At 44.2% G+C, this 12,979-nt stretch overlaps 1 protein-coding gene across 1 annotated transcript in view; it reads left to right on the top strand.

The window, feature by feature from the left end:
- grin3bb (glutamate receptor, ionotropic, N-methyl-D-aspartate 3Bb) overlaps positions 1-12,979 on the top strand; it is a 53,305-nt gene that overhangs the window by 30,536 nt on the left and 9,790 nt on the right. Inside the window, exons 2-4 of the mRNA XM_064331416.1 lie at positions 8,301-8,929; positions 10,959-12,051; positions 12,243-12,388. Coding sequence (XP_064187486.1) covers positions 8,301-8,929; positions 10,959-12,051; positions 12,243-12,388 — 1,868 coding nt within the window. The remainder of the gene's footprint in view (positions 1-8,300; positions 8,930-10,958; positions 12,052-12,242; positions 12,389-12,979) is intronic.

The raw sequence follows: 12,979 nt of genomic DNA, 5'->3' as shown, positions 1-12,979 counted from the left end.
TATATGAAGGGTCACATTGGACTTTAGTCTGTCAGTGTCTGTCCTTGCCTGGATCTTTCCTCAAAGGGGTTTTAGAATGCACATAACCTCACCCATGTATGATAAATCTCATATCAATGACATCGCCCTTTAGAGTAAGCCAGACCTGGATTTTTTTTTTTTTTTGTGTGTACTGAAAGTCCACTGACATTCTCAGCCAGTGAGACCCACATTATCTATATGGATTCAAGAACTTAACTATAAACATTGTTTGAACCAGTGCAGAAGGATGTCTGCATATGGCACATTAGCAAAATTAACACAATTTATGAGCAATGTCAGCATTTGTTCACAAGTTGCCCATGGTGATTTGTTCCACTGGGTTGCAGTTGAAATTACAACTTCCCTTTGGTGATATATAGGTTTTTAAGGAAACATTGCAGGTTAATTTGCCACCCATATGGTCAACCTCATCGTTATCCTGCTGACCTGTGCCTGTTCATGTCTCCAATGTCTTAAATTATTACTCACAAACTTTGGCAAGCATATTCCAGGCAATAGTGCTTCATCAGCTTTCCTCATTAAGTTATAACTCAGAAAGTGTGGGCTCTGCAACTAACACAAAAGTAGCCATCTTGTATATATTGTGTTGTAAATACTTTTATGGAAATATAAAAAATGTAATAACTCCTAATTACTTTTTAATAGAATTTTTTTTCATTTTTTAAAATTAGCCCATGTCTGCCTCATCATAGCTTTATAATAATGTGTTACTCTATTGCACGACTTTATCAAAGTTGTCACAGTTAATATATTAGCTGTTTGTTACTTAGATATTAATCATTTCCATTTTAAACTCCAATGCATTTTACATTTCATTGATATACTGTATAATATTGCATACCTAAAACTGGGAAATTACTCTTCTTTTCACTCTACATCTGTGTCTTTGCGCACACTAATCCCAGAAGATATCACATTAAAACACAGGCGCATTTATATTAAGGAACTGCCTGTTATGGGCAGATAAACGATGTCATTTCCATGGACATGTGGGAACTAACTGCACTGTACGACAATAAACAGCTAAAGGTCGCCCTCCACAAAGCCAAGCTCATCTCTCCGCCTTTCTGGTAGCGACCGATAAATTGCACATGATTTCATTTCCTCAGAAAAAAAAATATAAGTAATGTGGAAATATATGGATGTAGTGTAACTATACTATCATGCACAGAGGGAATTATTTCCCTGTCGCGTTTATGAATATCAGATTTTAATGAAAACTGCCGAGAGGCATCATTTCCTAATGTGTGGTGGTAATTTCTCCACTCCTGAGTCAATCCTTCTAAAGATGCAGCAAAAAGATACAGCGATGCTTTTTCAAATTAAATCTGAAAATCCCCTTAAAATTGTCCTCTCCAGCAGAATAGGAATGTGTGTCTTTCCTATATGCTTCTCCTGCAGCTCAGCAAAGGTACGTTTCAGTTCTGACTTGATGGCACTTTATTTGTGAAGAAGGTATTGGTATATATGACATTTCTTTAACCCAAGTTTGAAAAATCATTTTGCAGACTGAAAGTGTTTTTTTTTTTGTTGTTTTTTTGTTGACACATATTCTTTTGATTTGGTTTTTGGCTTGTTATGTTTAAGTTAAGCGAAAATAGATACCGTGCTCCTACTATACATATTTCATTGTGTAGTCATGCATCTGCTCTTCCTAATGGATGTGGACTGCGAGTACTAGATCGGATTCCCAGTCTTTCAGTTCCTATTTGTTGTTCTGCCTATATCAAATGAACAATAGCACCTTTCACTACAATGGTTGGTGATATCTTTTTTATTAGGCAATTTTCCACAGTGTTCTGCCTGAAATTATTATTACTATTTTGCCTTTATCATTGCATCATTTGTCAATTTTCTTTCCCTGTGAAAGGTATCAAGCACCATCAGGAAAGCCAATCACAGCTCTCTGCCTTCATTTCAGGCAGGACTAAACCCCGCCATTGTGGCTGAGTCTCTGCCACACTGCGTGCCCACTGCGTGCCCAGCTGAAATGGCATTAAATGGCTTGCATGCTACACAAACACCTTTTCCCCCTTCCCCCCCCCCCCCCCAACACAATTTTCCTTTTTGGAATGTTGAAAGACCGCAAGCCGGTGTGCGGTCCTTCTTTTTTCACATTCAAAGCAACTGCTTTTAAGTCCATATTTCTTGCGTTCTCCCTCTCTCCCTCCCACAAAACGGAACAGACTGAGCCTAGCTCTTCAAAGGGAAGCCTATTTCTGGAGTCATGCTTAAGCTACAAAGTAATTAATATGATCTTCACCTATAAACTGTCCAATGGCAGTTGCCTCTCAGTCTACGCAACATCAAAAGACTGAAACATGCAAATCCAGTATTATCATTGTGTAGATTTTAGAGACTTAATCAGTTTATGTATTCTGTAGTAAAGTTTTTAGGCAGTCTTGTGGCAGCAGATTTTGTCATTGCACTCAGAATGGAATAATGTTGGATGTCCAAACCACCTCTGAACATTCGACAGCTGTCTCTGGCCCGGCTTGTCCAAGCTGCATCCCTGTGGTGCCAGGGCCACCAAACACACACAGGGCTTTTGTCATCACATCACACAGGGCAGTCACATGGGGTTCATTTCAGTCCAAGATATTGATACAATTCAGTTGTTGCTGAACTGCTGAGAAGAGCTCTTTGAGACAGATTTTATCTTGTAACAAATGAACAATAATAAAATGAGGTAAGATAACATAACAAAATGACGAGAACAGGCCAACAATGCTCGCTATTTTCCATTACTAAATTGTACCTAGTGCTCTGATTTACCTACAGACTAGATGGTATCTAACATTATATCAGGCCTGGTCTTAAAAATCCCCAGAGTGTCTGCCTCTACTGTGTGACCTGGCAGGCTATTCCACACATTGACCGCTCTCTGCTTGAAAAAATTCTTCCTAATGTCTGTGCGAAATTTACCTTTTTCTAATTTTCATTACGTTGCGATTATGTCTTTCCACTCTACTAACAGAACTCAACCTGAAGAATCGCTTGTAGTTAACTTTGTTGATTTCCTATTTAAAAGCCTCAATCAAATCACCCCTAAGTCTCCTTTAAACAGACATGTACCCCAATCATTTATACTCTCCTCCTTGCTCTTTGTATAACTCTGTAAAGAAAATACAGGAATGATAATGTAGAAGTTATGTAATAAATTAAGAGATAGAATTGTTCTTTGCCAACCTGACAAATGAATGGCTGAAGTGATTGACTGGGTGCACATGAGAAGCTTGTAATTGGTATGCAGTGACCTGCTGGGGCTTTTAAATAACATTCATAGGTCCCGGATGCCCTGGGCTCTGTGTCTGTATGGAGAATCCATGTGGTTCTGCATAGACTGCTGCCCTCAGATAAACAATAAATCCATGGAAATGGTGAATAAATTAAGATTGTGCTGAGAAAAAAAAGACATTTAACGAAGTCAGCTGCCGATCTGAACCTCTGCAATGGGCAGATAAGTGTAACGAGTTGAAGATCAAACCGTGGTGGAGAATAAGCAGACTTACTTGGTGAATTGTTTATGAAGCTTTGACACCGTAAACCCATCTGAGTTTCGTTTAGCTCGTATCTCCCTTTGTATTTTTCCCTTTTTTTCTGGGTCTTCAGTTCTTTTAGTAGTGATGTACAAATCCAAAGCCCAGAGAGTCACAGCAGGTTCTGGCTGCATTGCTGTTTTTTTTTACAAGTCACGCTTCAAATGCTTAAGAATGACAGCTTACTGCAGGGGTCATGGGTAGGCAGATTTATGATTTTGTGTGTGTGTGTGTGTGTGTGTGCTTGCTTGCGTGTGTGTTTGTTTTGTATGTGTGTGTGTGTGCATGCGTGCATTTATGTGTGCATGCATGTTTATGTGCACGTGTGTGTGTGTGTTTGTGTGTGTGTGTGTGTGCATGTGCAGGTGAGTGTTTATTTGTATGGCCAGTTGGACTCGTGACTGCAAAGCTGCACCTTGCGCTGTTGTAGCCCAGGGTAACTGAACAGCTGAGAAGCAGGATGGACTCCTCTAATGCTAACAATAACATGAGAACATCCAGGTTTTTAGCACTCATTTTCACTGATAATTGAAAAGGGACTTTTCAGAGCAAGAGCAAGATCTGAAAGGGAAAAATTACTCCCTTGTTACCCCTGGTGACAAGAGTTCCCAGCCCTTGCACAGTGATGAGATATGATCATATATAAATGAAAGGAAAAGGAGCTAGGTTAGGGTATGAAAAGATAGCTGTGATAAAATAAATGGAAACCAACAGGGTTGCCCAACTGGGTTCACCTCTATTCCATATCTTTCCCCTTCCCAACACCCTCCAGCCCTGGCATGTTCACGTTATCCATTTCCGTCACCCACACGGCTGCTCTAAATGCAGGATGACAAGGAGGTTTTTCCCCGGAATGCTAAGCAGCTAATGCTGATGTGAACATGACAGACAGCACAGACAGCGAGAGCAGCTTCCTGTGGTGGGAATGAGCAGGTCTCCTGGAGGGATTGTGCACTGGGGGTGGGGGCTAGGTGTCTTAATCCCCCTGGGAGATGAGTAGAAAATGGAGAAAGATTAAAATGGAAATGGTAGTTGTCAGTGTTTGGCTGCCCCTCTACCTGATGCACCTGCTCCTTAAATCATCGCACTGCTGTCAGCAAAACCCCACGCGATGAGGTTTCCCCCTCTCTCTTTGCTGGCCCTATCACCTGGTTCTGTGATTTTTCATAAATCCTATGATGAACACATTTCTGCACGCTCCCAAAAGCTGTTAATCATCTGGGTCATTTTCACCGCCGCCGCTCTTCTGTGTCGAGTAAAAACATTTTACTCCAAAATGCTCCCAATTCTGTAAGTCTTAGCGATACTCATTACCTGAATCTGCTCTTCAGCTGTCGTTTGTTCACAGCAGTCCCCTGTTTTGTCAGTGCACGTGTTGCTATAACCTTGATGGAGCTCAGAGGAAGTTCAGATCCTGGTCCCCTTTCCCAAAGAAACTCGTGGGCTGAGCATTTCAGTGAAACTGTCTGTGTAGCGGTAGAGGTAGTGGGATGAGCTAAATTATGGATGAGTTGGATTGGATCAAATGAGGTTTCTTGAGAGTTCAACTAAAGCGCAGTTTCACATTTTGATGATTTTGCAACATAGTGCATTTCGTTACACAACTTGGTACACTGCGTGGGACACCTCAGTCCTAATTTCTGCCAAATGGTATTCAGGAAGGTAATATGTGTTAAGGGCAGAGATTGGAAAAGAAATACTTGTTCCAGAAAATGACTCAAAATAAAACAATAATTTGGTATTTTGAAAATGCAAAAATAGGTTTCCTGAAAAGCATTATGTTTAGCTATAAATGGCATAGAAGACCCACCTCATTTTTGTAACTTTTATAACATATAACAATTTTTCTGGATTTCAGTGAGTTTTCAGTGAAATAAAAGTAAAATTAAAATACCCAAAACTCATAAAATATTTATTACAAAATACTCAAAGGAATGTGTAGCCTATTTATAATACATGGTGCACCTCCCTGGTTGAGGAAATCACAGGCCTTCCCTGTCGCTGTAATTAGTGCACGTGGAGATGGACACATGAGCACAGAAGACCGTATGGAAGGAAAGGAGTGATGGAAGCATTTCTGGACATCTGGCTGTGCCTTTTCTGTTATTCCAGTCACACTGGTAGCCTACAAATGTCATGCCTGCTCGCATGCAGAGAGACAGGCTGCTCCTCCGAGCTCCTCACTCTCCTGCTGAGTTCAAATGCTCTCTGTCTCTCTCTCTCATCCAGCCTAGAACTTACATCAGTCTCAGGGCTTTCTGCCGCCCAGAGCATGCACTCCTGCGTGCACCGTTGCAGACCTCACGCACACGCGCTCTCAGCAGCAGCCAGTGCTTTTTTTAAAGGCCATTCCGTTTCACCTCTGATCGTCTGATTCTGTCGCGGACGGAAGCGGCCATACAGTGTTGCCAGTTTCCCATGCAGATCGAAGTCTACGCCGCTCTGTTCCGATTGACGTCTCCCACAATCCCAGAGAAGCATCATTTCCCCCGCATCACAGAGCAAAGCCGCATAAACCCCCAGTGAGGATTTGCCTTGTTCTCTGTCTTTGGTCATGAATGTCAGCATTTGATTAACGTTGCCAGCAAGGCTGTTTGCCACCTTCTCCGGTGTTGAGACATCAACGATCAGCTTTCGAGATGTCCTTCACTTTTTTTCCCCCCACAGACCGAGTCAGAGAGGGATAACATATGATCACGGGAAATCCACACTGACAGACCATGAATAACAACTACTTTCCCCACCTCTGCAGCCGGGCGATGTGGAGGCAGACCAAATTAACAACTTGTCAGTGAGGGTAACTGAAAAAGTGCTACGGCTGCCAAGGTCACAGCGGAAACACGACAAATGTCTTTGAAAGAATTATTCGCAGATCGGCACATCGCTTCATTTACGTTGGGCGGAGTTATCTGGCAGTAGGGGACGCCCCCGAGCTTATGATCTGGAAAAATTAGGCATTTCAGTGGTCTGTGGCTTTGGGCAGTGGATTGGTGCCTCCAGAGTCTGTGTAGGAAAGCTAAATCTGTTGTAAATGTCACAAATTAAAATAATAAAAAAGCAAACAAAACAATAAAATAAATAAAATTATACCTTGAGTAAAGCACTCAGGCCTAATTTGACTGTTATTTTCAAAACCATGCCAAATGAAATGTTATGGACCTAGTGAAACTGAAATTCAAATGAGTTTGCAAAGCATCAGTTGCCAAATTTAATTGCAGGACATCAGAGAGGTATATCCCGCCAAGCACTTTTTTTTACAGAAACCTCTAACTATATATCTAACTGAGGGCTACTGGCTGGCAGGTAATTAAACTCAATTCAGATTTCTGTCTTGCCTTTATTTTTGCAGCTAACATAATTGCATAAAGTCCAGATTCATATACATTGGTACTACATTCCACTGATGGCTGAAAAATTATTACCAAAAACTTTATTCTCAATGTAGTTATGAGTCGATACCCAGTCTTCTTGTGTCTCAAGGTCAGTTTCTCTCCCATGGCTTTGTCTCAAACAGACAGTTGAGATTTGATACAGCAATGTTACGTACTGTGGTTATTGTTTTCATCTGAACCTTTCCTCTTAAAGGCAACGAGTGTAGTATAGCCACTGAACCGGTGCAGGTTAAACTTCAAAGTTATTGTATCTTTATTTGATGCTGTTCAAAGTTGGGACACAGCCGGGACTGCTGCAAAATACATTTTTTGGATTGTTAATTTTATAGCTATCTGTTTGCTATATTGTTTGCTGCTTTTGCTTAAAATCATGATTTTTGTTGTTGTTCCAACACATCTTTTTTGTCATGCCACAATTATTTGGTTACGCTCTACTGTTCTGTTGGCAGTTAGAGTACACCGCGGCAGTACGAGCTGTGATGAATATTTAGAAAAACTTGGCATGCCGTAGTGTTGCGTCAGTCAATGAATTAAAATTAAAAATGTTGATAGACATGGAACCTCTTGTCTATGCTAAGCTTGAAGCTATGCTATGCATCTGCAAATGAAAGAGCTGTCAAGATATCAATAACAATAACACATCCAAATAAAGGGGCATATACAGGTCATACTAAGACTCAGATTGAGAACAAAAACCCTAATGGCTGACACACTTTGATCAATATAGTATAGGAATCTTTTATGATTGCAGCAAAATTAGTGTGCCACAGAAATATATTGTTCAAAAAGTGTATAGTCCAATTATCAAATTTTTTTGAAGAGCTCCATGTCCTTTTTTTGTCCTTTTTTGTAATGTTATTGTCTTCTTTCAATATAAATGAGGAGATTCAGCCAGCCTTCTCTTGTTTTGAATATAAGTGTATTGGTGGGACATCCTCATGACAGCATTGTGTAGGTCATATAACATACAGAGCCTTGGTAATTAGCCTGCTACTTTGTCGCTATCCCCCAATGTACTTACAAATGACCTCTACTAAACCATTAAGAGAATAGATAGAACAAATGACAAATTTGCACTGAATTACCGTCATGCAAGTAGTGCTCACGGGCCTCATCATTTAGCATTAGGACTCTTGGGGAAGGTCCTCGGCACTGTGTTTTATTGACTTGGTCATTCCAGCAGGACTGTAAGCATTTTAATTAGGTTCCATTTCAAGCTTCGTTTGAGCGGCCCGCACGTTTCAGCGGCAGTAAACGCGCTCACTGTTTGTGTCCCCGCTGTGTGACCCGGTTTGACGCCCCGCGCGCTCTCTGACCTCTCCCTCAGAACCGGTTCCACCTGCAGATGGTGACCCGGATCCCGCCGTCGGGGCTGGCGGAGCTGCTGCTCACGGTGCTGCAGCGGAGCGGCTGGCAGGAGGGCATGGCGGTCCTGTGCCAGGGCTGGGAGGAGGCGGGGGTGCTGGAGCTGCTGGAGCTCCAGAGCCGGACGGACTGGGGCGAGGCCCGCTGGCACCTGCGGGCGGCCCTCAACCTCTCCATGGCGGCGGAGGAGGAAGCGGAGGTGGCGCACTTCCTGTCGGAGCACTTCCGCCAGACTCGCCCCCCTCCGGCCTCCGTGCTGCTCTTTGGGGATGACCCCCAATGTGCCGCCACCGTCCTGCGCAGCGCCCACGACCTGGGACTAACCCTCCCCACCGTGCACTGGATTATGGGATACCCTCTCAGCCCAGATGCCCTCCACTCCATTGGACTCCCGCTGGGTCTGCTGGCCTATGGAGAAGTGGACCGCAAGCCACTGGACTTCTACATCCTCGATGCCCTCCAGCTGGTCAGCAGGGCTGTGTCCTCGGCCACTGTGGTGCGTCCAGACCTGGCTTTAATTCAGAATATGGTCAACTGCTACGACAAGCCCAATAAACACGAAGTTCCCTCTTCTGGACAATATCTTGCCAGGTAAATCACCTCCTCATTTACAGAGCCATAAATTATTATTTTTTTGCTTCATATTTCTGACCTGTTTTCGGTAGCTGTAGGCGTTCTGCAGAGTCTTATGAAGATGAAAAGGTACCTGTTGGCAAGTGGAACACCATGTGTTCGGTTGGATGTGTCTATCTGCCCTGTAAAGCCGATAGCCTAGCATGTAATAAGCACATGCAATTTTACACTTCCTTTGGAGTTCATTTAAAAGAATATATTACTTTTAAAAAATGTATACTTATTAATGAAAGCAGAAGGGCAAAGAACGAGTTTTCTTTTAATCAAACGGCTGTGGATGCCTCCAAGTATAGGTCATTATTCTGATCATCACCCAGTTAACACATCACACATTCTTGCAATGGGAAAGAATTCAACGTGTCCACTGGGAACCCTCTGATATTGAAAAGAGTGCTGTTTTCATATATGAACAAAGCTGGGCAGTTTACAAATAAGTAGAATACAAATGCATTCGGGTGCTTTAAGCTTTATTCATGAGCTCCACTCAGTTATCCCCCGCTGGGATGGACGGCTCTTATCAAAGAAACCCGCTGCACACAGTACCCCTCAGTCCCACAGTGTGAGCAAACAGTCCCTGTGCCTTCAGTCTTCCCTCCGAAAGAAACATGAAACAGTTCTCAGTGTGTCCTCGCGCCTGTGAGTTCAGTTATGTGCACAACACGGTTAATATAAAATCTCACCAGCTACACTGCATTTGAGCGGCTGTACGGTCAAAAATGAAATGGTTGACTGCAATGCACTTTTATATTGGTTTTCAAAAATAGAGCAGCGTTACAGTATATGTTAATTTAACGTATAATTTAGTTGTTATTTGTGAGGAAATGGATTTGGTGCATAAATGTAAGATTCGGCACCCGCTTAATACAGTGTTATGGACAAAGACAGGTGATCTTTTTCCTGTATTTAAGGACAGATTCAGTGTGGAAATGCTGCTCATTCATGTGTCTCCAGATGCATTAAAAACACTTTTTAATGTCAGACTTTCCTTTTAATGTGACAGGCAATAAATGGTTAGAGAAGGGATCAATACTGAAAAAAGCCATAATCAAGACGTGCCATTGATAATGCACATTAAGCATATCTGAGCAGAACTACAATCCAGCCATTTCGTACGATGGATTTGGTGTTCTTGTTCAAGTGTTTCCAAAAGACTTTTCACCATTGTTTGGCAAGAGCAGGCCTGACTTACAGGATGTGGAATAAGACTAAGAAGAACTGTACAATATTAGGCATGAGTAAACATTAGCATGTGAAGGAAATTGTAAGAAGTTTTATTCTCAGTATCATGTACAATAGGAGGGTGGATGGTGTATGTATGCATCAGAGGAACAAGGAGGGGGTTGCTTTTAAGTAATTACAGCCTGCTGTCCTATTAAGAGCAACCTACCCTTTCAGTGTAATAGCATTCAACAAAATGTGGGGGAGGGGGAGGGGTTCTCAGCAGGCAGAGACAGATGAAATTAATGAGCCAAAGGTTTAGGCCAAATTGCATTTTCTGATTTTCTACCCTTTTTATTTTTCATGAAAGAGGTCAATGGTGGTCACACATCAGTTTTATTTATGACCTCAGACATTAGTCTTGAGCTCATGTCCATACCTCAGCCCAAGGCACGAGCAGACGCACTCCTACAGCCAAACATCCAGGTCTGATTTGTTGATGCAGACAGGTTTCACATCTAAACACCTGTGGGTTACAGTCTGCGACGAGGCAAATCATGTCATTCATGCAGATAGGCAATCTCCATCTGACTAAAGCAACACACTGTCATTTACAGTGGCACTGCTATTTACAAGCTGCCAGGATGCAGTGGAGATTAGGCTCACTAAAATTGGAGGCAATCCTTTTGCCGGCTCTCTGTTGTCTATTTTTGTTAAACTGCGACTCGGGAGAATTGTGAAACGTATTGAGCCAAACGTTCCGTCAGATCTTAAAAGGGTGAGCTAGGATAGCAGTGCTGACCCTGTGTTTTTCCCGCATGTGACCCAGGTTCCTGTCCAACACGTCCTTCACGGGGCTGACAGGGGCGGTCAAAGTCCAGCGCAACGTGTCCCGCGTCCTTACCTCCCAGCGTTTCCATATATGGAGTCTGCGGCGAGACGTGGTGGGCCAGCCCACCTGGGTTACCGTGGGCAGCTGGGAGAGCGGGAGGCTGGAGGTGGAGGAGGAGGGCCTGTGGCAGGGGCCGTCTCCACGGCAGCGGGCCGAGGGACAGGGCGGGAGGAAAGGCGGCCGCTGGGCTCCCGGGCAGCCGGTGGCGGGGAGCCGGCTGCGGGTGGTGACGTTGGTGGAGCACCCCTTCGTCTTCACGCGAGAGGTGGACGAGGACGGAAACTGCCCCGCGGGGCAGTTCTGCTTAGACCCGCGCACCAACAGCTCGGATTTCCTGGACCGCCTCTTCCGGGAGGTGTCTCTGGGCAACCTGACCTTCCTGCCCCCTGACTTCAGCAAGTGCTGCTACGGCTACTGCATAGACTTGCTGGAGAAACTGTCCGAGGACTTGCACTTTGAGTTCGACCTCTACATCGTGGGGGACGGGAAGTACGGCGCATGGAAGGGAGGCCGCTGGACGGGGCTGGTAGGCGATCTGCTGAGCGGCGTGGCCGACATGGCCGTCACCAGCTTCAGCATCAACTCGGCCCGCAGCAAAGTCATGGACTTCACCATCCCCTTCTTCTCCACCAGCCTGGGCATCCTGGTGCGCAGCAAGGACACGGCCGCGCCCATCGGCGCCTTCATGTGGCCCCTGCACTGGTCCATGTGGGTCGGCATCTTCGTCGCTCTGCACATCACCGCCCTCTTCCTCACCCTCTACGAGTGGAAGAGCCCTTACGGCATGACGCCGCACGGACGCAACCGCGTGAAAGTGTTCTCCTACTCCTCCGCCCTCAACCTCTGCTACGCCATTCTGTTCGGACGCACCGTCTCCAGCAAGACCCCGAAGTGCTGGACCGGCCGCTTCCTCATGAACCTGTGGGCCATCTTCTGCTTGCTAGTGCTGTCCAGCTACACTGCTAACTTGGCCGCAGTAATGGTGGGGGAAAAAACCTTTGAGGAGCTCTCTGGGATACATGATGCCAAGGTGAGTAGAATGAGTATTTTGGCCTTTTTTTTCTTTTCGCAATGCAGTCCTTAGTTCATGCTTTGTGTCTTGAGTTTATGATTAAAGATGTCTTAGCCAAACTTGAATTTGCTGTTGAATTACCTGAAATGAAGACCAATTCAATTTGCCTCATTCAGTACCTTTTTGACTTCTGTCTCTCGCTGTTCCAGCTCCATCACCCCTCCCATGGTTTCCGATTTGGCACGGTCAGGGAGAGCAGCGCTGAGGACTACATGAAGAAGAGCTTCCCAGAGATGCACGAGTACATGAGGCGCTTCAACGAGCCCACCACCCCTGATGGAGTCGCCACGCTCAAGTAGGAGATCACGGCATCTTCCTATGCTACACCGCAGTGATGTAGCGACTCATTGCCTGGGAATTGCAGCCTTAACCCTCCCTGCTGGCGCTAAACGCTACCATGTCGCTTTTCCCCTTCCCAAACCACAGTCACTTTGTGAATAGGTTCAGATCAACAGTTTGATCAATTTTTTAAATTATCTGCAGAAAAACGTTTTAAAGAAGAACCCGATAAACTTTCAAAAATGCAAAATTTCCACCTCCTAAAAAATGTTAAGCATCCTTTGGCATGCTGGGCTATGATACCAGCACATGTAGATAATAATAATTAAGAATGAAATTGTGAAATGAAATGGCTGCCTGACTATTAAAAGATGTACTGAGAAACACATTTAAATGGAAGCAAACTTCTTTCAGATATGTTAACAGTCCTCGCCACTGTTAATGTAGATGGATTAGGACTTGTAAGTAATGACAGAGAACTGAAAATAGGTCACAGTGCACATCCAGAATTTTACCCTAGCCTGTCATCAGAGGGTCTAAGATTCCTCCCTCAGTTCCCTCCACAGGGAAAACTGTCTGCTTGTTGCCAGATGCAATGAAAGGACTG

Source organism: Anguilla rostrata, chromosome 4 (genome assembly GCF_018555375.3).
Source record: "Anguilla rostrata isolate EN2019 chromosome 4, ASM1855537v3, whole genome shotgun sequence".
Taxonomy (NCBI): Eukaryota; Metazoa; Chordata; class Actinopteri; order Anguilliformes; family Anguillidae; genus Anguilla; species Anguilla rostrata.
The sequence above is the reverse complement of the archived record's forward strand: the minus strand, read 5'-3'. Positions and strand labels throughout refer to the sequence as shown.